The sequence below is a fragment of the Capra hircus genome, chromosome 22 (assembly GCF_001704415.2).
Source record: "Capra hircus breed San Clemente chromosome 22, ASM170441v1, whole genome shotgun sequence".
Classification (NCBI taxonomy): Eukaryota; Metazoa; Chordata; class Mammalia; order Artiodactyla; family Bovidae; genus Capra; species Capra hircus.
Genome location: NC_030829.1, coordinates 7,900,609 through 7,924,569, shown reverse-complemented (window position 1 = coordinate 7,924,569; position 23,961 = coordinate 7,900,609). Strand labels below are relative to the sequence as shown.

General features: G+C 42.6%; 1 protein-coding gene across 1 annotated transcript in view; it reads right to left on the bottom strand.

Moving 5' to 3' along the window:
* The window catches only part of PDCD6IP (programmed cell death 6 interacting protein), a 70,094-nt gene extending 46,375 nt beyond the window's left edge, over positions 1 to 23,719 (bottom strand). The window contains exons 1-3 of the mRNA XM_018067176.1: positions 23,359 to 23,719; positions 10,382 to 10,436; positions 8,948 to 9,017 (exon numbers count right to left, since the gene is read on the bottom strand). Of these exons, the coding sequence (XP_017922665.1) occupies positions 8,948 to 9,017; positions 10,382 to 10,436; positions 23,359 to 23,567 (334 nt within the window). The 5' untranslated portion in view covers positions 23,568 to 23,719. The remainder of the gene's footprint in view (positions 1 to 8,947; positions 9,018 to 10,381; positions 10,437 to 23,358) is intronic.

Genomic DNA, 23,961 nt, shown 5'->3' with positions numbered 1-23,961 from the left:
CTTCTCCCATATTTCTAGCTGCCCTGCCAGACATCTATTTCCACAACAATATTCTCATCACCTAAAACTCAAGGATCAATAAATTCATCTTTCCTTCCCTTTACATCCACACTATTAGATTCAAAATGAAAAGTCATTCTCACATCATTTCAAATTCAATTCAAATAAGTTCTTCCCATTTTTCCATCAGCTCTCTCAAAATGATACCTTCCCATGACATTCAAACCAGTTTCTCACTTGGTACAAACTCCCACCTGGCCTTCTGTGTCTCACTTCCTTATGTTAATAATGTCTCTCTCAGAGGACTAGAAGACTATCTGATTAAAATACAATTCTGACTAAGACTCTACACGTCTCACGTCAATTGGGATAGCTACTATCAAACAAAATAGAGGACTTCCCTAGCGGTACAGTGGATAAGAATCCGCCTGCCAATGCAGAGAACACACAGGTTCAATCCCTGGTCCAGGAAGATTCCACATGCCATGCGCGGAGCAACTGAGCCCATGAGCCACAACCACCAAGCCTGAGGGCTGCAGCTCCTGAAGCCCACGTACCTGGAGCCTGTGCTCCACAAGAGAGGCCCCCGCAATGAGAAGCCCACTCACCCAGTGGAGAGTAGTCCCTGCGCACCCCAACTACTGAAAGCCCCCTCATAGCAACAAAGACCCAGCACAACCAAAACTGAGTAAAGAGAAACAAAACTCAGTGGGACAGTTGTCAGCAGGCATGTGGAGAGACTAGGACCATTGTGTACTTTGGTGGAGATGTAAAATGTTGCAGCCGTGTGGAAAACAATACAAAGATCCCTCAAAAAGTTAAGAAAGAAAATTACTGCATAATCCAACAATTCCACTTGAGTATAAACCCAGAAGAAATGAAAGCAGGGTTTAGTCTCAGGGATATCTGTACATCCATGTTCGTATCAGAATGATTCACAGTAGCCAAAAGGAGGAAGCAACTCACGCATTCACTGATTCATGAACAGAAGCAAAACATGGTATAAACTGACAATGGAGTATCACTCAGCTTAAAAAAGCAGGGAAATCCGATCACATACCATAAGACGGATGAATCTTGAGGACATTACACTAAGCAAAACATGCTAGTCACAAAAAGACAAACACTCTATGATCCCACCCACATGAGGTGTCTAAAGCAGTCAAACTTACAGAAACAGAAGGTAGAATGGTGGTCACCAAGTACTGGGGAAAGGGTGAAAAGGAAAGCTGTTATTTAAAGGGCACAGAGTTTCAGACTGGCGAGATCAGAGCGTTCCAGATATGTTTCACAGTGTGAATACACCTAACACCTCTGAACTATACACTTAACATTGGTTAAGAGCAGGAATTCCCTGGTAGTCCAGTGGTGAGGACTCGGTGCTTCCACTGCTGGGGCCCAGGTTCAGCCCCTAGCTAGGGAACTAAGAGCCCACAAGCCACACAATGCGGGGGAAAAAAAATTTTTTTTTAATTAGTTGCTGCTGCTGCTGCTAAGTCGCCTCAGCCGTGTCCGACTCTATGCAACCCCACAGACGGCAGCCCACCAGGCTCCCCCGTCCCTGGGATTCTCCAGGCAAGAACACTGAGTGGGTTGCCATTTCCTTCTCCAATGCGTGAAAGTGAAAAGTGAAAGTGAAGTCGCTCAGTCGTGCCCGACTCTAGCGACCCCATGGACTGCAGCCCACCAGGCTCCTCCGTCCATGGGATTTTCCAGGCAAAATTGGTGAGATAGTATATTTTATGTTATGGTTGTTTTTAAACACATATACACACACACAGAGAAGAACAAATTCAATCATAGTCACACTCAAGATCTCACATAATGTGCCAGATACTGAAAAACAAGCAAAATAATCATAAGGCTTCTGACAAAACCACTGAACAAATCACCCAGGAAAATCAGAATAGCATTACAGCTGTGTGTTTGTGCCATACAGAAGTGTCATAAAGCAAAACAGTCATTGCTATGTAGCACTTTAGTAGTCTCCCCTGTAATTACAGCCGGCTTTTAGCTTGCCCCCAACCTAATTCTAGCCTCTGCAGCATAAAGCAGACACACACACCAGCTACTCTGGCCTCAGTTCAGTTCAGTCACTCAGTCATGGCCGACTCTTTAGGACCCCATGGACTGCAGCACACCTGACTTTCCTGTCCATCACCAACTCCTGGAGCTTGCTCAAAGTCATGTCCATTGAGTCAGTGACGCCATCCAACCATCTCATCCTCTGTCGTCCCCTTCTCCTCCAGCCTTCAATCTTTTGCAGCATCAGGGTCTTTTCCAGTGAGTCAGTTCTTTGCATCAGGTAGCCAAAGCACTGGAGTTTCAGCTTCAGCATCAGTCCTTCCAATGAATATTCAGGACTGATTTCCTTTAGGATGGACTGGCTGGATCACCTTGCAGTCCAAGGGACTCTCAAGAGTCTTCTTCAACACCACAGTTCAAAAGCATTAATTTTGCGACACTCAGCTTTCTTTATGGTCCAACTTTCACAGCTATACATGACTACTGGAAAAACCATAGCTTTGACTAGACAGACCTTTGTCAGCAAGGTAATGTCTCTGCTTTCTAATATGCTGTCTAGGTTGGTCATAGCTTTTCTTCCAAGGAGCAAGCGTCTTGACCTGCATACAGATTCCTCAGGAGGCAGGTAAGGTGGTCTGGTATTCCCATCTCTTTCAGAATTTTCCAGTTTGTTGTGATTCACACATTCAAAGGCTCTGGCATAGCCAATAAAGCAGACGTTTTTCTGGAACTCTCTCGCTTTTGATGACTCAACAGATGTTGGCAATTTGATCTCTGGTTCCTCTGCCTTTTCTAAAACCAGCTTGAACATCTGCAAGTTCACGGTTCAACATTCTGTTGAATCCTGGCTTGGAGAATTCTGAGCATTACTCTACAAAGTGTGTGAGATGAGTGCAATTGTGCGGTAGTTTGAACATTCCTTGGCAATGCCTTTCTTTGGAACTGGAATGAAAACTGACCTTTTCCAGTCCTGTGGTCACTGCTGAGCTTTCCAAATTTGCTGGCATATTGGTGCAGCACTTTCACAGCATCAACTTTTAGGATTCAAAACAGCTCCACTGGAATTCCATCATCTCCACTAGCTTTGTTCATAGTGTTGCTTCCTAAGGCCCACTTGACTTAGCATTTCAGGATGTCTGGCTCTAGGTGAGTGATCACACCATCGTGATTATCTGGGTCATGAAGATCTTTTTTGCATAGTTCTTCTGTGTATTCTTGCCACCACCTCTTCTTAGTATCTTCTGCTTCTGTTAGGTCCATACTACTTCTGTCCTTATTGTGCCCATCTTTGTATGAAATGTTCCCTTGATATCTCTAATTTTCTTGAAGAGATCTCTAGTCTTTCCCATTCTATTGCTTTCCTCTATTTCTCTGCACTGTTCACTTAAGAAGGCTTTCTTATCTCTCCTTGCTGTTCTCTGGAACTCTGCATTCAGATAGGTACATCTTTCCTTTTCTCCTTTGCCTTTCACTTCTCTTCTTTTCTCAGCTATTTGTAAGGCCTCCTCAGACTACCGTTTTGCCTTTTTGTATTTTTTTTTTCATGGGGATGGTCTTGATCACTACCTCTTATACAGTGTTACGAACCTCCATCCATAGTTCAGGCACTCTGTCTATCAGATCTAATCCCTTGAATCTATTTGTCACTTCCACTGTATAATTGTATGGGATTTGATTTAGGTCAAATCTGAATGGTCTAGTGGTTTTCCCTACTTTCTTCAATTTAAGTCTGAACTTGGCAATAAGGAGTTCATGATCTGAGCCGCAGTCAGCTCCCAGTCTTGTTTTTGCTGACCATATAGAGCTTCTCCATCTTTGGCTGCAGAGAATATAATCAATCTGATTTCAGTATTGACCATCTGGTGATGTCCATGTGTAGAGTGGTCTCTTGTGTTGTTGGAAGAGGGTGTTTGCTATGACCAATGGCGTTCTCTTGGCAAAACTGTTAGCCTTTCCCTGCTGCATTTTGCACTCCAAGGTCAAACCTGCCTGTTACTCCAGGTATCTCTTGACTTTCTACTTTTGCATTCCAGTCCCCTATAATGAAAAGGACATCTTTTGGGGGTGTTAATTCTAGAAGGTCTTGTAGGTCTTCACAGAACCACTCAACTTCAGTTTCTTTGGCATTCGCAGTTGGGGCATAGACTTGGATTACTGTGATAATGTACAGCTTGCCTTGGAAACGACCAGAGATCATTCTGTCATTTTTGAGACTGCACCCAAGTACTGCATTTCAGACTCTTGTTGACATATAATAGCCATTTGAAGTAAATTCACCCAGTCCATTTTAGTTCACTGATTCCTGAAACATCAACATTCACTCCTGCCATTTCCTGTTTGACCACTGCCAATTTGCCTTGATTCATGGACCTAACTTTCCTGTGCAATATCGTTCTTTACACCACTGGACTTTACTTCCATCACCAGTCACAGCCACAACTGGGCATTGTTTTCGCTTTGGCTCTGTCTCTTCATTCTTTCTGGAGTTACTTCTCCACTCTTCTCCAGTAGCATACTGGGCACCTGCAGACCTAAGGAGTTCATCTTTCAGTGTCATATTTTTTTGCCTTCTCATACTCGATGGACCTGAGTCTGAGTGAACTCCGGGAGTTGGTGATGGACAGGGAGGCCTGGCGTGCTGCAATTCATGGGGTCGCAAAGAGTTGGACACAACTGAGTGACGGAACTGAACTGAACTGTTCATGGGGTTCTCAAGGCAAGAATACTCAAGAATACTCTAACCTACTTTCTGTATTAACAATCTACAATAACCAGGAGCAGAACACACAAAAAAATTAAGATCAAGGTGAACTAAAATCTGAACCCAGAATAAACAAAAACAATTCCAATAATAGAAAGCAACATTTCCAAGATCCTCATGAGCATCCTTAAAAGAGACTCAAAGACATAAAACAAGTACAGGATATTATTAAAAAAGAATAATCCATGAAGAAGAAAAAGCCCCTGGAAATGAAAATTTGATTTTTCAAAAGAAAGGTTAGAAAATATCTAAGCAGCCCATAAAGAGGGAAAGAAAGGGAAAATGTGAAAGTTTTGAGTGAGTAGCTCAGAAAAGTAGGCTCAATTAATTCAGTACTCCAAAGAGAAGAGAGGGAAAAAATGAAGAAATTATCAAAGAAGAAACATAATTCTAATTAATTCAACAAATATTAATATATATGCAAGCCAGTATAGCTGAAAAAAGGGGAGACAAGGGACAAAATGGGAGGCAATGTTGTCAGGAGGTAACAGAGTCAAGTTTTGCTGCAATGCTTTCGCCGCGTTTACCCTGAGGGAGGCGGGAAGTAAACAGTTTCGAAGAGAGATGCACTCAGCCCACCCGGGGACAGCAGGCGGCAGGGAAGCAGCGCTGGCGGAAGCCAGGAATAAGGACAGTCAGCTGCTGCAGCAGGCGCAAGGGGTGACTGGCTCCGAACAGAGGGGACAGCAAAAGTGCTGAGAAGTGACTGTAGTTTGAATAACTTTCACAGAAAATCTGATAGGATCTGCTGGTGAATTCACTGAATGTGGGGAACAAAGTGAAACAATTTCAAGAATGATGCCAAGCTTCTTGACCTAAGCACTAGGTGCCAATATTTCAAACCAAATTCATGTGAGAACAAACCACAGACATTTTCACCCAAGGAGAGATGCAGATCTTTGACCTTTTCTAAGACAGTTATCTAAGAATATATTCCAGGGACTTCCGTGGCGGTCCACCCTCATGCCACGGGGCAACTAAGCCTGGGGGCCACAGCTACTACAGCCTGAACACCCTAGAGCCAGTGCTCCACAGTGAGAGAAGCCACAGCAAGGAGAAGGCCCCACTCACCAAGCTATAAAAAGCCCGCACACAGCAGGATCCAGCACAGTCAAAACTAAAAATAAAACAAAAAAAGAATATAGTCCAGTGAAGAAGGAACACACAATATTCAGAAAACAATGATTCTAACCTAAAGGATAATCGTTATAGAGCAGCTTTAGACAGCAAACGGCTCACACTCAAGAAAGAATAGAAGACACCAAAAGGAGCAGGGGAGCCGCTCAGCAAGAGGGGAGTCGAGAGATAGATAATGAGACTGACAGTTTGCAGAATCTTGAGACTATGATAAAAGCACAGAATGTATGTGTTGGTGGAGCAATTAAAACTTGTAAATGTACACACAGAGCCATACAAGAAAGTGACAGTGTAAATATGAAAACAGCTCATCCAATATGTGACCGTCAGTAGACTTCAAGAATGAACTATACTCCAAGCCACAGATAAAAGTAAACTTTTACATACAAAATATACATCCCAGCCTATTACATTTCCCATAAACATTACCATCCCAGGTCGTAGTCTGCTATTTTATTTTGACAATTTCTTATCCAGGAAGCAGCAATCACTTTGGGTTTTATATAAAAGGTGTCCTAAGGAGACCAACTCTGGGGCCCCGAGTTATATAGCAGCTCTCACCTGTAACATGTCTTTTACTGGATATTCAGGGGACACAGGTCTACATGTCAACAAATATATATTTGTACTATCATTCTTAATACTTTAAATTACACAATATTCTAAGGAATGAGCAGCCCATGCTTCATTTACCCTAAACATTATTGATGGACATTTAATCCACCATAACTGCTACTAGAAATGCCTTGATCTCTACCTCCCGTTTTATACACGCACTCAATTCTTTTCCATCCCAGCTCCTCTAGGGTCTCGGTTCATCAACTTTACCTATCTCACTTAAGTGTCTCCTAGTTCCACTGATACCTGCTCCTTATTCCTAGCCAAAGAATCTGCTTGTCACAGCAGCACTGGAAGTCCTTTTCTTGACCTTGCCTCTCTCTCAGCACAATGATCCCTTTTATCCCCAAATCGTCACTGCACATTTTCTGAACTGAGCTGTTCAGCACCCACGTTGTTCGCATTTCCTAACTTCCGGTCCACTCCTCAACCCAACAAAACCTGACTTCAGCCTGCCCTAGGGAAACTTCTTTCTCCTCCTGTGTTGTGCTGTGCTTAGTTGCTCAGTCGTGTCTGACTCTTTGCAACCCCATGGACTGTATCCCGCTAGGCTCCTCTGTCCACGGGGATTCTCCAGGCAAGAAATACTGGAGTGGGTTGCCATGCCCTCCTCCAGGGGATCTTCCCAACCCAGGGATCGAACCCAGGTCTCCAGCATTGCAGGTGGATTCTTTATCGACTGAGCTAGAAAATTTTACAACCTTCTTTGACCTCCACCACAACTCTGTCAATGATGTTTCAACATGAAACTCACATGCAGGCATTTTCAAAGAGATGAATTCCAGTGGCCCACCCTGCAATGTCCTCCTTTCACATCTGGCATACTGTATCTTTGTCTGTAAATACAATCAGTATTTCTAACATTTTCCCCAGGTAGCTGCAACATGCAGCCAGGTTTGGGAACCACCAGACTGCACAACCTCTGAAACTCTTCTGGAATTCAATCCTGTCTCTATTTTCCCCTGGTTCTTCCAAGATCTGAAAGCCTTTTCTCAACTTCATTCCCAGGAAACTCTTCCTCTTATTTCCCCTGAAAGCTATACTCCCTAGTTTGGCTTTCATACTTTTCCCAACCTACAGTTTACCAGAGAAGACAAATTTATTATCTTTTAAGGAAACTGTTCCTAAATCTACGTCTCCACCTCTTTTGAGTGTTAAATACATTACATCTAAATGCCAAAGAGAAATTTCTACCCAGATATAACACAGAAAAGTCAAACTTGACCTGTCTATTGAAAAGAATAATTGGTCAAACCAAGGTCAAACCAAGTTACAAATCTTGAAGTCAAGCATCAATTCCTTCTGACAGAGAGCCAGCAGGTCCATCAGTTCTCACCTCTGAAGCCTCTCTCAAAACCATCCTTTCCCCAACCCACGGACACAATACTTGGTCTAACCTCTTCAACTGGTAATTCTCCCTTACCAGTTTAATGGGTCTGTTTCTCTCTCGTCTCTGGATTTAGGCTTTTTGAGTCATATCTAGTTTTATTAAATCTTAGAAAGGCATTCATCTTTCTAAACCAGTTTTAGTAAGAATAGTGCCTTTTCTCACTGTGCTGAGAGGGAATTTAGTTAGATAATATGTATAAAGGCCTTTCACAGTGCCCAGGTGTAATAAGCTATGAGGGAAGAACACAAACTGACAGCACACTTGCAACTCTTCACAATCTACTTCACCTTCCAAAATCCCCAAACCCCCATAGTTTCAACTCTTAGCAATAATTGTATTAATATGGTAACATACTATATGACACTGTTATTTAATATTATATAGTATATATCCTGCAATGCATACACATTATATTATAGTTATATGTAATATTAATATTATTCATTGTAGCTAATATTTATTGAGCCTTGTTCTAAGGACTTTACATGTATTCCACTCATTTAATAATCCCACTTCAGAGATGAGAAAATTAACACACAGAAAGATTAACATGATAAGCTTGTAGATAAAAAAAAAGCCTCCACTCTTCTGACTTTCGGTTATGATATTCTACCTGTAACATTATTTTCTACCTGGAAAAAACAAATTCATCTTTCAAGGATTCATTCAAACATCACGTGCATTCAAGAGCAGAATTAACTACTTCCTTGTCTAGATGCCCATAAGTGTCTTCAGAGATTAGTATACTTCCCAATATACTTTAAAATGATCAGCTATCTTCCAACCAGACTGAATACAACTATCTTGTTCAGTTTTAAAACTAGCAGAATGCCTGGCAAGATGTAGGCTCTCTACAAGTATTTGGAAATTTCATTAAAAGTTGAAGTTAAAAAGAAAGCAAAACATAAAATTTTTCATTATTTACAAAGAGTCATTAGGAGAGCAATTTGGGAGACTAAAACAACCCAAAATAGTTAGAACAAATTTCCTGTCATTTTTATTTAAAGGTTACATACCCAATTTTACCGATCCTCCAAAAAGTGAACCTTTATCAAAAGCATCCTTCCACGTAAATGTCAAGCAGATCTTGATAGAAAGAGGGGGGAAAAAAGAAAATTATGTTACCTTCCTGAATCTCACTTATTAAGTCTCTTTCAAAAAAAAATCCACAGTGAAGAAAAGGACAAAAGCTTCAATCTGTCTAAAACACTATCTTCTCTAACTACCCAACTCCTTTTCCTTTTTGTGAACCATGAAATGTTCTTTTCTGGAAGTAAAATCCGGGCAGTAGGATATCTGCAATGTCGCTCTCCAGCAGTAATCACACACACACTATCTTCTCCAGGAAACACGGCCTTCCTCGTCCTTACAAATGCACAATGACCTGAACAGAACAGGCACTTAAGGAGGAGAATTTCCAGGATGACATAAAATTTTATTTCTTCATTTGGGTGATGGCTAGACGTGTATATTCACTTCGTGACGACTCAGGCTATACACCGTTTGTTAACTGTTCTGTGTGTGTTTTATACACGAATAAAAAGTTTACTTAATTAAAAACTGCATCTCACTCTAAACTATTCCACAGTGTGAAGGTTAAAAAGAACTTAGCCTCTTTTAAATTATGCATTGCAATCCAATACAAAATTTTTTAACTATGGCTGAGAGAAATTTTCAATACATCTGAAAGGAGAGACAATAACACAAGGAACTCCCATACACACATCAGTCTTCTGCCCTTCCCTATTCATCTACCCACACTTTCCAATCCAAACACCAACACACACATACTTTTTCTCTTGGGGTATTTTAAAGCAAGTCTCACCACATTACTTCACTTGTAAAAACTTTATGCTTAAAGTATTTTGTACAAACTGTTTTAAAATTTAGAAATGTCACAACAATTAAAAACTTTTAACAAGCCTCCCAAATATAAGTGCAAGAAATCATCAGCACTTTCAGTATCTATCTTTAAAGAGAAAGACTGACATTCCTACAGTGTAACACCTAATCATAACAGTATTTGCAAGTTTATATACAAACGCAACTTGGGCAAGTAATTTTTAAAGCACATACACTGAAATTAAATACGTCCTGAATCATATAGTTTCCTACTTTATTCTGTAAAAACCAAAACAAAGGACATCACAGATTATCCTGGTCCATACTTCCTACAGATAAAAAATGCAGGAAGAAAAATGCAATCCAATGCACTACCTGATCACAGAAGTGACTCAGGAACGGCATAAACAGAATTTCCAAGAGACACTTCAAAGCAGCACAGATTCATAACAGATGGGCTTAAAAGTTTTTCATTTTAAAAGTGTTATAAAAACCTAGAGATAGTGAAGAGGCACCATTTATTTTAATAAAATACCATGGGAAAGAGGAAATGGGTGATTTACCATTATCACATGTAACTTTAAAACAAATTAAAATTAATGACTTACCTGGTTTTCAGAAAATGGAAATTTGGGTTCAATGGAACAGATCTGATCATAGTATCTGAAAAAGAGAGCAAATTTGTTTATTTTTACTTTTGTTTCCCTTGACTGAGGAGGCATAAAAAGATATTACTAAGACTCATACCAGTGTATTTTGTTTCCTTCTAGAAGTTTTATGGCTTCAGCTCTTACATCTAGAAGTCTTTAATCCATTTTGAATTAAGTGTGAGAAGTAGTCCAGTTTTTCCAACACCATTTACTTTAGAAGCTGTCTTTTCCCTATTGTATAGATTAGGCGTACAAATGTCTAACAGAAAATAAATGAGCCACAGATATGGAACGTACAGTGTGGGGAATGTGGTCAATAGTTATGTAATATCTTTGTATGGTGGCGAATGGCATCTCAACATACTAGGATTACTTTGAAATGTACAGAAATACTGAATCACTATGCAGTGTGACAGAAACTAACACAGTGTTGTGGGGCAATTCTACTTCAAAAACACACACACACAGAAAAGAGATCCGATTTTCAGTTACCAGAGGTAGGGACTTGAGGGGAGGAAGAACTGGATAAAGGCGGTCAAAAGGTCAAACTTCTAGTCATAAGGTAACTACTGATACCAGGGCTGTCAAACACAGTGTGATACATACAATTAACCGTGCTTTATATTATATATGAAAGTTGTTAAGAGGTAAATCCTAAGTGTTCTCACCACAAGGAAAAAGATTTCTATTTCTTTAATTTTGTATCTATATAAGATGATGGATATTCACTAAACTTAAAGTACTCACCAGTTCATGACTTACATCAAATCCTTATGCTGTACTACACCTTAAACTTACACAGAGCTAAGTGTCAATTACATCTCCATGAATCAGGAAGAAAAAGGAACGATAAAAAATAATCAATATAAAAACCAGTCAAAACCTAAAATTACCAAAGCTAAATATGACACACATTTATATAAATACAACTGGTTTAAGAGTATACTTAAAATTATGCATGCGTACTTTGAGTGGGCCACAAATTACATTTCAGTCAGCCATTTTAAAATTAACATAGTCTTTTAATGTGTAAACCTGTAGCTAAAATGCATGCACTGAAAAAACTGTTAACAAAAAACTCTTAGCACCAAAGAAAAATATTTGTCTACTACTATTGTCTAAAAGCAAACTAACCTCTGCCTAGGTAACCAATGCATTTCTTAAAATACTATTTCCTACTCAGGTAATTGTTTACATCCACTGGACAAATTAACACCTCTGGTAAACTACTGATTAAAAGCAGGTTTGCTGCTGCTGCTGCTAACTCGTTTCAGTCGTTTCCAACTCTGTGCGACCCCAGAGACGGCAGCCCACCAGGCTCCCCTGTCCCTGGGATTCTCCAGGCAAGAACACTGGAGTGGGTTGCCATTTCCTTCTCCAATGGAGGAAAGTGAAGCGAAAGTGAAGCGGCTCAGTCATGTCCAACTCTTCGCGACCCCATGGACTACAGCCTACCAGGCTCCTCCATCCGTGGGATTTTCCAGGCAGGAGTACTGGAGTGGGTTGCTACTGCCCAGGTTTCAATTCAGTTCAGCTGCTGAGTCGTGTTCGACTCTTTGCAACCCCATGAATCGTAGCACCCCAGGCGTCCCTGTCCATCACCAACTCCCGAGTTCACTCAAACTCACGTCCATCGAGTCGGTGATGCCATCCAGCCATCTCATCCTCTGTCAGCTCCTTGTCCTCCTGCCCCCAATCCCTCCCAGCATCAGAGTCTTTTCCAATGAGTCAACTCTTCACATGAGGTGGCCAAAGTACTGGAGTTTCAGCTTTAGCATCAGTCCTTCCAAAGAAATCCCAGGGCTGATCTCCTTCAGAATGGACTGGTTGGATCTCCTTGCAGTCCAAGGGTCTCTCAAGAGTCTTCTCCAACACCACAGTTCAAAAGCATCAATTCTTCAGCACTCAGCTTTCTTCACAGTCCAACTCTCACATCCATACATGACCACAGGAAAAACCATAGCCTTGACTAGACAGATCTTTGTTGGCGAAGTAATGTCTCTGCTTTTGAATATGCTATCTAGGTTGGTCATAACTTTCCTTCCAAGGAGTAAGCATCTTTTAATTTCATGGCTGCAGTCACCATCTGCAGTAATTTTGGAGCCCAAAAAATAAAATCTGACATTGTTTCCACTGTTTCCTCATCTATTTCCCATGGAGTGATGAGACCAGATGCCATGATCTTCGTTTTCTGAATGTTGAGCTTTAAGCCAACTTTTTCACTCTCCTCTTTCACTCTCATCAAGAGGCTTTTTAGTTCCTCTTCACTTTCTGCTTTAAGGGTGGTGTCATCTGCATGTCTGAGGTTATTGATATTTCTCCCCACAGTCTTGATTCCAGCTTGTGCTTCTTCCAGCCCAGCGTTTCTCATGATGTACTCTGAATGTAAGTTAAATAAGCAGGGTGACAATATACAGCCTTGACATACTCCTTTTCCTATTTGGAACCAGTCTGTTGTTCCATGTCCAGTTCTAACTGTTGCTTCCTGACCTGCATACAGATTTCTCAGGAGTTGAACAGTTCTATGAAGACCTACAAGACCTTTTAGAACTAACACCCAAAAAAGATGTCCTTTTCATTATAGGAGACTGGAATGCAAAAGTAGGAAGTCAAGGAACACCTGGAGTAACAGGCAAATTTGGCCTTGGAGTACGGAATGAAGCAAGGCAAAGGCTAATAGAGTTTTGCCAAGAGAACGCACTGGTCATAGCAAACACCCTTTTCCAACACACAGGAGAAGACTCTACACATGGACATCACCAGATGGTCAACACCGAAATCCAACAATCACTTAGGGCCCGAAATTTTCCCTTCACAATTTACCACAGTCAGTTATGTATTAACCAGTTCTAAACTCCCTGAGAGCAGGAACTGGATCTTATTTGCTAAGCTTTATTGCTAGCTCCAAACAAAACAATCAGCAAAATACAAAGTTTTCAAAAAGCAACTTTTTTATCTCTGAAAAGTAAAACCTGAGATTCTGTTTTGAGAACAAATAGGAACTACTAAAGAATGTGTCCATAAAGAGACAAGCAAATACAGAGACTCTGAGGCCACAGAGCCCCTAAGGGCGAACCAGCACAGCACGGGGGCCAGCAGGGCTACAGAGCAGGGACCCCACGATTGGTCTTTGCGCTTCCCAGGTGGCTCAGCAGTAAGGAATCCACCTGCCAGTGCAGCAGACGTGGGTTCGATCCCTGGGTCAGGAAGACCCCATGGCGGAGGAAATGGCAACCCTCTCAGGTATTCTTGCCTGGAGAATTCCACAGACAGAGGAGCGTGACGGGCTACAGTCCACGGGGTTGCGAAGAGTTGGACATGACTGAGCACATCCTAGGCCTTGCCAGCACAAAGGCAAAAATCAAGGCTAATATGCAGGTACCTGTTACCACAAAACAAAAGAGAAAACATCTGCCCTGCCCTGCACCCTTTCTACCTGCTTGGGCCACCTCAGATGATGGGATCTCTAGGGACAGGTATCTAATTACCATCAGCTGAAGTTCTCTGAAGGAAGAGTATTTAGTCAGGCGGTGAGAAGCCCAGGAGACAGAGGTGGGTAGTGGTCAATGCAGTCAGTTTTGATCTCTGTCCCAGTGACACTCAAATTATGGCACGCCTTCCTCCCTTGCCAGAGTCCAGCCATCTCAACCTGGACTGCTGGCAAGAGATAAGGTGACTTGCTGAGTCACCAATTCCTGGTTCGAGATTACATCACTCACTGCCAAGCAGAACACCCAATGTGCAGTGACACCTAAGCAAGTCCTGAGCAGCAGTGAGACCTGGCCACCGGCCAGGGAGGCGGACACTGAAAATAAAAGGGAGGACGGGGCAGAGGGGAGCACCCTACCCAGCTCTCCAAGGTTCCCAGTGCCAACCCGCTAGAGAGTGCCCCAGACCATACAAAAGCAGCTGGGCAGGCCTTCATTTGCTGCCCTCTGCTCTAAACTGAAAGCAGCAGGAGGAGATGAAAATACTCGCTCTGCAAATGGATCAAAGAAAAAAGAAAGGCTACACGAACATTCCAAATTTCTTTATATCTATTTACTCCAAAGCTTTTGGGGTTAACTCTCAAAATTTGACTTGTGTGGGTAACAGTGCATTTATATCCTACATTTAAATGCCTAAAAGCTACGTGATGGAATTCTCAAAGTAAAATAAGTGTCTTAGGATAGGTTGGCTTACTTTGTGGTTGAGACGGTAAAGATTCTGCCTGCAATACAGGAGACCCAGGTTTGATCCTTGGGGCGGGAAGATGCCCTGAAGAAGGAAATGGCAATCCACTCCAGTATTCTTGCTTAGAGAACTCCATGCTGACTCCATGGTGTCGCAAAGGGGACATGACTCTGATATGAACCAGGAACTGGTGACTCATAAAGTTGCCTTATCTCCTGCCAGCTATCCAGGCTAAGATGGCTGGACTCTCTGGCAAGGGAGGAATGGCTTCCCTGGGGGCTCAGCTGATTAAGAATCTGCCTGTAATGCAGGAGACCTGGGTTCAATCCCTGGGTTGGGGAGATCCTCTGGAGATCTACCCATTTCAGTATTCTGGTGCAGAGAATTCCATGGACTGTATAGTCCATGGGGTCACAAAGAGTCAGACATGACTGAGCAACTTTCATTTTAGGATAGGTTATGTAACATGAAATTTAAGTACAAAAAAAATGAAATGTAAGTTCAGTAGTCACTGGAAATCATTAATACCTGATTTTATAGTATGGAGTAAACTCCACAAAGAAACAACTCTTTTCAAAACAAAGGAGACATTGCTAACCACAGGTTCAGTTCAGTCGCTAAGTTGTGTCCGACTCTTTGGGACCTCACGGGCTGCAGCACGCCAGGCTTCCCTGTCCATCACCAAAGCCCGGAGCTCACTCAAACTCATGTACATTAAGTTGGTGATGCGATTCAATCATCTCACCCTCTGTCGTCCCCTTCTCCTCCAGCCTTCAATCTTCTCCAACATCAAGGTCTATTCAAATCAGTCAGTTCTTCCCATCAGGTGGCCAAACTATTAGAGTTTCGGCTTCAACATCAGTCCTTCAAATGAATATTCAGGACTGATTTCCTTTAGGATGGACTGGTTGGATCTCCTCACTGTCCAAGGGACTCTCAAGAGTCTTCTCCAACAACACAGTTCAAAAGCATCAATTCTTCGGCGCTCAGCTTTCTTTATAGTCCAACTCTCACATTCATGCATGACTACTGGAAAAACCATAGCTTTGACTAGACAGACCTTTGTTGGCAAAGTAATGTCTCTGCTTTTTAATGTGCTGTCTAGGTTCGTCATAACTTTTCTTCCAAGGTGCAAGTGTCTTTTAATTTCATGGCTGCAGTCACCATTTGCAGTGATTTGGGAGCCCCAAAAAATAAAATCTGTTTCCATTGTTTCCCCATCTATTTGCCATGAAATCATGGGACCAGATGCCATGATCTTAGTTTTCTAAATGTTGAGTTTCAAGCCAACTTTTTCACTCTCCCCTTTCACTTTCATCAAGAGGCTTTTTAGTTCCTCTTCACTTTCTGCCATAAGGGTGGTGTCATCTGCATATCTGAGGTTACTGATTTCTCCCAGCAATCTTGATTCCAGCTTGTGCTTCATTCAGTCCAGCATTTCTCATGATGTACTCTGCATTTAAGTTATATAAGCAGGGTGAAAGTCTATAGCCTTGACGTACTCCTTTCCCAACTTGGAACCAGTCTGTTGTTCCATGTCTGGTTCTAACTGTTGCTTCTTGACCTGCATACAGATTTCTCAGGAGGCAGGTAATGTGGTCTGGTATTCCCATCTTTTGAAGAAGTTTCCACAATTTGTTGTGATCCACACAGTCAAAGGTTTTGGTGCAGTCAATAACGCAGAAGTACGTGTTTTTTTGGAATTCCTTTGCTTCTTCTATGATCCAATGGATGTTGGCAATTTGATCTCTGGTTCCTGTGCCTTTTCTAAATCCAACTTGAACATCTGGAAGTTCTCAGTTCACATACTGTTGGAGCCTTGCTTGGAGAATTTTGAGTGTTACTTTGCTAGTGTGTGAGATGAGTGCAAATGTGTGTTAGTTTGAGCATTCTTCGGCATTGCCTTTCTTTGGGATTGGAATGAAAACTGACCTTTTCCAGTCCTGTGGCCACTGTTGAGTTTTCCAAATTTGCTGGCATGTTGAGTGCAGTACTTTCACAGCATCATCTTTTAGGCAATGAAATTACTCATTAGTACATGAGATTACCCAGCCTGTAAAAACTAACCACACCACATTTTGCAGCACTTGCTCTCTTAATGGCCCACACTCTGTCTGTGGAGCATGTTTCTCTCTGAATCCCAGTAAATCCATTTCTTACCTATCACTTTGTCTCTCACTGTGTTCTTTCTGCCACAAGGCGTCAAGAACCTCAACTTCATTCAGCACTAAAACCAGGTAGTGTGGGTTTTAGCTGGGTTCAAGGCCCAGCACATGGGTTCTAGTCCCAACCTGAGACGGTTTCAGACACACAGCACATGTTGGAAAAACAGGAGCTACAGATTCTAATTTTGCAAATATGCAGAGTGTTTTTTATATTCTCTAGTACTTTAAAAACTCAATGGCTCTAGAGCAAATATCTAAGAACTCAACTTTTTAAATCTCATGGGAAAAAAAATAGCAAACGAATAGATTTCTTTTAATATACCAAAGATAAAACAAATTTCCATTCAGTTCAGTTGCTCAGTCGTGGCCAGCGCTTTGTGACCCCATGGACTGCAGCACACCAGGCCTCCCTGCCCATCACCAACTCCCGGAGTTTACTCAAACTCATGTCCATTGAGTCGGTGATGCCATCCAACCATCTCATCTGTTATCCCCTTCTCCTCCTACCCTCAATCTTTCCCAGCATCAGGGTCTTTTCAAATGAGTCAGCTCTTCCCATCAGGTTGCCAAAGTATTGGGAGTTTCAGCTTCAACATCAGTCGTTCCAATGAACACCCAGGACTGATCTCCTTTAGGATGGACTGGTTGGATCTCCTTGCAGTCCAAGGGATTCTCAAGAGTCTTCTCCAAAAATTCTAATTAAAAAAAACTTTTTAGGGGGATGGTATGGAGACCAAGAACAACCAATCCACATTAGGAAAGTGATACCGCAACACAAACTCACATAAGCCATTCAGTTCCAGTCAGTACTGAGGGCTGGGCAACTCCAAGCCCACCAACCAGATTCAGAAGACCAGAGAGCTGGGCCAGACATTGATTAGAGTCAGTGGATGCCTCCTGCACCTTATTTTCACACTTCCTTCTTTGCCCAACCTATCTCATGAAGAATCACTCACAGAAGCACTGCTGCAGTAGAGTATGGCAGCAAATTCCCTCCAGGTTTACAAATAATGAAGACAGTCCTGACAAGCCATTTTATTTATCAAACAAAGATTTTAACTCTTCCTGTTAAATTTGTGTTTATTCATTTATGTAGCATAAATAAAATTAACTCAGCCAAACTAAGGTCTGGCAACTACAGGTACTCCTTGAGATCAAAGGTCAAGTATTATTTATCTTTATATCCACCATACTTGATTTGATTAACAAATTGTAGCAATGTCATTAGGGCTAATATTATCTCAATACCTTCACCACCAATCAGAATGTAAGCAACAGCTGAGAAGTAAAATGGAACAGCAATATTTTCTTTCTTGATTTATAAAACACTAGTGCTTGGGAAAATTTCCAGAAATCATGAAACTAGTTCCATCAACTTTATTTTACAAAGAAAAAGACAGTACCATAATGCAGCAAACTACATATTAACCCACAAAAAAGTGACACACAAATTCAGAAATTTTACAAAATCTATATAAAAAACTCACATTAAAGAAAACTAAAATTACAAATTATTTTTAAAATGTCCACAAGAATACTACATACCAAAACCAGTTGGATCAGATTCAGAAAAAACATACAGTCCTAAAATAGATGTATTAGAAAAACAAAAAAAGATGAGAAGCTAATCATTCTATACAAAAAGAGGAAAAAGAAACAAGTGAATGACAGCAGAAAACCAAAAATTAAGCAGACTTGGTTTAAAAAAAAAGATGGCTCTGAAATTTCAAGAGATCTGATTGGGGGGTGGGGGGTAATCATATGCAACATCAGAAATAAGAAAAAAATTGTAACAACAGGTTTTGAGGAGAATAAAACACTTTTCAGGATTCATTACTCGTTAAAACTCTGAGCTTCCACTGCAGTGTGTGAGGGTTGATCCCCGTTTGGGGAACTAACATCCCACATGACAGGAGGCAAGACCAAAAAAAAAAATTGCAAGGACTTCTGTGTGACAAAAGATACCATAAACATAAGAGACAAAACACAGATTTAAAGATGATATTTGTACTATAAATAACAGAAAAAGGATAAATTGCCAGAAAATGTACAAAACTCTTAAAAATCAGTAAGGAAAACACAATGTAGAAAATGGGCAAAAAGAAGGACATGCAATTTACAGAAAAAGAAAAGTGGCCAGCCAGCAAACAGAACATGCTGGATCTCAGAGATATCAAGGCAATGCAACCTAAAACTGGGTACCATCTTGCACCATCAATTCAGCAAAAAGCAATTTATTTAAATTATTAATCAGCAAGTATTCCTGAGGATGTGGAGGGAAAAAAAATTACTTGCCAAGGAGAATGCAAACTGATATAAATACAGAAGAAAGCTGAAAATGCAAATACGCTATTTGCTAAACAAAAAGATCTGAATAAACAACCTTCTCTGCTCCCTCTGTCAAACTTCCACTGGAAAGGCAATAAAAATTAAAAAGATGTGACTGCACTAGGACAAGACGAATGGGAAAGGGCACAACAGCATACAGGAAGCCCCAAGGACATTTCCTAAAAGGTGGAAGGAAAGTGAGTAAATGAAGCAGACAAAGCGGAAAGATCTAACTGCCTGGAGAGAAAGCAGGAAAACTGCAAAGAAGCCAGACAGGAAACTTGAGGGGACTTTCCTGGTGGCCCAGTGGTTAAGATTTGCCTCCACTGCAGGGGACATGGGTTCCATCCCAGGTCATTTGAAGATCTTTGGAAGAAATCTTGAGGCTCCCAGACCCTCCACTACGAGGACAGGCTCACTCTCAGGAAAATGTTCAGGGCACCAAGCGCAGCTCAGGTGGGCACCAAGCGCAGCTAAGTGGGGACAAAGGTAACTGAGAGCCTATTGAAAGTAAAGCCAAAGTGTGAGTTTCTCAGATATGTTCCCTCAGGTTCTCTGTCCATGGGATTCTCCAGGCAAGAATACAGGAATGGGTTGCCATTCCCTTCTCCAAGGGATCTTCCTGACCCAGGTCTCCCATGTTGCAAGCAGATTGTTTACTGGCTAAGCCACCAGAGCCTACTGATGGTGCTAATCATCTACATCATTACCTATCCTTCCTTCCTAAGAAAATCACATATTTTAGCTGGGTATATGCATGCCCTTGGAGAAGGCAATGGCACCCCACTCCAGTACTCTTGCCTGGATGGAGGAGCCTGGTAGGCTGCAGTCCATGGGGTCACTGAGGGTCGGACACGACTGAGCAACTTCACTTTCACTTTTCACTTTCATGCACTGAAGAAGGAAATGGCAACCCGCTCCAGTGTTCTTGCCCGGAGAATCCCAGGGACGGGGGAGCCTGGTGGGCTGCCATCTATGGGGTCGCACAGAGTCGGACACGACTGAAGCGACTCAGCAGCAGCATATGCATGCCCTTAATAAAAATCCCTCTACCTCTCCTACCCTTCTGAGATGTGGACATACATAATGGCTAATAGCATAAGAGGAGGGTGTTGTGGGGCAGTTTTCAGGTAACATTCTAAAGGCTGAGCCTTCTGCCTCCCTCCATTCTCTTGTCTAAGAGTTGAGTATAACTGCTATCTGGACCCTGGGAACGAGGACTCTAGCTTTTACCGAGTGGCTACCTGAAAGGAGCCTGAGCCTGATGGCTGTGCTGTACTTAGTCGTTCAATCATGTCTGACTCTTTGTGACCCCATGGACTGTAGCCTGCCAGGCTCTTCTGGGGATTCTCCAGGCAAGAATACTGGAGTAGGTTGCCATGCCCTCCTCCACGGGATCTTCCCAACCCAGGGATCAAAACCAAGTCTCCCGCATTGCAGGCGGATTCTGTACAGTCTGAGCCACCAGGGAAGCCCAAGAATACTGGAGTGGGTAGCCGATACCTTCTCCAGGGGATCTTCCTGCCAGGAATCAAACCAGGGTCTCCTGCATTGCTGAGCTACCCGGGAAGCCCATACAATCCCTAAGCTATCTAAACTACCCCTCTACCAACTTTTTACACAAGACTAAAATCATAATTTAACTCACGGATAATCTGAGATCTCCCACATACAGTTGAATTCAACCCTCATACAGCAATATATATAATATAAAACTAAAATAGGCTGACACAGAAAACTCCATACATGAATGCTGCTCACCCTCCATTTTTTCAATCAAATTTCAGAAAGCTGACAACCAGGCTTTTTCATGGAAGGAGACCGTAAGCTTTCTCTACAAAGAAATTAATCACCACAAAAGACTGGTATAAGCTGGTTATCTGGAGCTTCCCTGCCCAAAAAACCATCCCATCTGATCACCTAGTATAAGATTCAATATTTACTGAGGCACTCCTAACCAATTTGTACTTAAAGTCACTTTACAAAGGATAACATTCACTTTTAATATTACAACACATAAACATGTATTTTAGGAAATTGTAAGAGTTCGTCTAAAAACAAAAAGACAAGTCCATCACTGGACCTATACATGTAGAGCTGTGTGCCAGTACTTACCAAGCTGCTTTCTATTCTTTAGGAATTAACTTAAATCTTCTTTTTCAAAAAGTTTATTAAGTTAAAATATGTAAACTAATGCTCAGTTTATATGATTAACAAAATATAATTATTAAAAGCAAAACATTCTGCTAATTGGATGAACCCTGCCAATAACAGGATGCATACCAAAGCTACTTTTGTACATAGCTCCATTATAAAATATAATACACTGTATTAATATCTATCAGCTTACCCTAACGCCACTGGAAAAGCAAGAATGTGCTAACGTGAGGATAATGCAGAGACGACTAAAGAAACAGTTTCAAACAAACTATCTCTGCAAGAGCCCTAAAACATAGGAACAGTTGTCACATTTACGCCTGGGAAAATACTAAAAGAATGCACAGATGAAAAAAGTTTTAAAACTCACATTACCAATATTCACTATCCTTTCTTGTCTATCAAGTCTCTGAAGACTCCACTGCTCCTTAAGTGTTGAGACCAAACTTAATGCATTCATGTTTTCATTATACCATGACCCATGCTCTTTAAATACTGCTGCTGCTAAGTCACTTCAGTCGTGTCCGACTCTGTGCGACCCCAGAGATGGCAGCCCACCAGGCTCCGCCATCCCCGGGATTCTCCAGGCAAGAACCTGGAGTGGTGGACTGCAGTCCACCAGGCTCCTCTGTCCATGGGGATTCTCCAGGCAAGAGTACTGGAGTAGGGTGCCACTGCCTTCTCCACTTAAAATACTACTAGTGAAAAATCCTCACTGAACGCTACTCAGGTCTAGGTAAGAATTGCTTTGGAAATATTCTTAAGTATGTTAATATAAAGAATGTCTAAGCATTCATAGGTTAACTTTTTAAAAAGCTTATACTAAGTATCAAGCTAATGATCTTTGAAACCCAAGTCTTATCATTTAAAATTTACCACCAAGGGGTCGTAATCTATCCAGTACCCTCCTTCTGTAAAACTGACTCCATAATAATGCTACTTTAATCCATGCTGCAGGGAGAAGTTAAACCAGCAGAGTGACTCAGAGGAGGGCGATTAGGCCATTTCCCACCACTGCACATGGGCACAAGCCAATCCAATCAGAGGCTTCCGTGGACTTTTGCCAGGGCGCAGGAGAAAAGCACTCTTGTGTAAGATCCTGACTGTTAAGACCACCGTAATTACAGGAGAGCCAGTGGCCATCTCTCCGGATTACAGGAACAAAGCTCTCCTAAGAGGAAAACATCCTGGAGGCAGAATCATCTCCACGAATGCCTAAAACTAAGGAAGCAATATCCGTCGCCTTTTCAGTTAGTGAGTTTAACCTGAGCGGCTCCTACTTGCGTCCTAACATAGCTGTGTTTTTCCTGTGAACTGAGACTACATTAGACACAGGAAATGTGATTAAAAGGTGGGCGAAATAATTTTTTTTAACTATAAAGTGCTATAAAAATGTCCTGCCATTCTAACTGCAAAGTTCTACAGAAAAAAAACTCTCATTAAATACATCCTGAGTTCAATAAATATTTACTAAGATAACAAATTTACTCCATTATGTGCATACCTGTTTGTGAACAAACTGATTAAAAGGAACCTATCTGGACCGTTCTGTCATTCAAGTTTAAATTTTAAATAATGGCAGCTCCTAACCAATGGAATTCTCCATCTGTCGTTAGGTTGCGATGAACTTAGGAAGAGGGCTCATTTCAAAGTGGACAGTATGGAGTAAGTAACAAACGTGAGTTCCAGAGCCCCAATTCTGCCACTTCCCTCAAGCCAATTACTATTATGAAATTCCAACCTGGCCAACAAAGTTTTGCGGTGAGGCAAAAATGGAGGAAGGGAGGTGTCTCACAGGCAACACCCCCCCCAAAAAAAGTGAAGAAAACTAGTTCTGAGTAAATGTGGCGAGAGAGAGTGAATACGTGGTGGACCGTTCCTCGCGGGTGGCCGGTGGACCGGGCCCCGGAGGCCCGCGGCGGACAGCCAGGGGAAGCGGGTAGGGTCACCGGGGCCTGCAGCAGGAAGGAATGCAGACCACACCTACGCGCCGGGCCGAGCCGGGGTGGGGCGGCCGGCCCGGCCGTGGGTGTCAAGGAGTCAGGAAGGGCGGAGGAAGTAAGGCAAGCGGCAGGCGGCCGACAGCCTCCCCCTACCCGGCCCCAGGCCCACCTCAGCAGCGTCTCGAGCGCGCCCTCGTGCTTGTCCAGCGGGCGGCCGAGCGCGGCGCGCCGCAGCTTGCTGAGCTCCTCGGCCGCGCGGCAGTACTGGGCCTGCTCCTCCCCGCCGCTCGGGTACGTCTGCTGGATGAACTTCACCAGCGGCTTGGCCAGGTCCACCTCCGAGGTCTTTTTCAGCTGTACTGAGATGAACGCCGCCATGGCGAGCGCCTCGGCCGCCCTTCGGGCCAAAGACACCACAGGACGGCGACTAGGGTCGAGGCGCGCGGAGTACCGGGCCGGCGGCCGGGCGGACTGAGCGGCTGACGGACGTGCGCTCCGCTTGCGCTTCGGGTCCGGCCACTTCCGGGAGCTCCGGCGCAGGCGCACTCGGCGCGCCGCCCGCGGTCACGTGAGGGAGTCGGGGAGCCGGCTGCTCACCTGGGCCCCACTCGTCGTGGGCTGAAGGTGCCAGCCTGCCCCACCTGTGGAATTTTCTCTTTCCTTCTACTGCTTCGGCCATTGGGCCGAAAAATTACTTGCGTAAAAATGACTTCCTGCACTCGAACGATTTCCCAGGGAAGTACTCCTATTACGGGCACTGACGCGAGTTTGC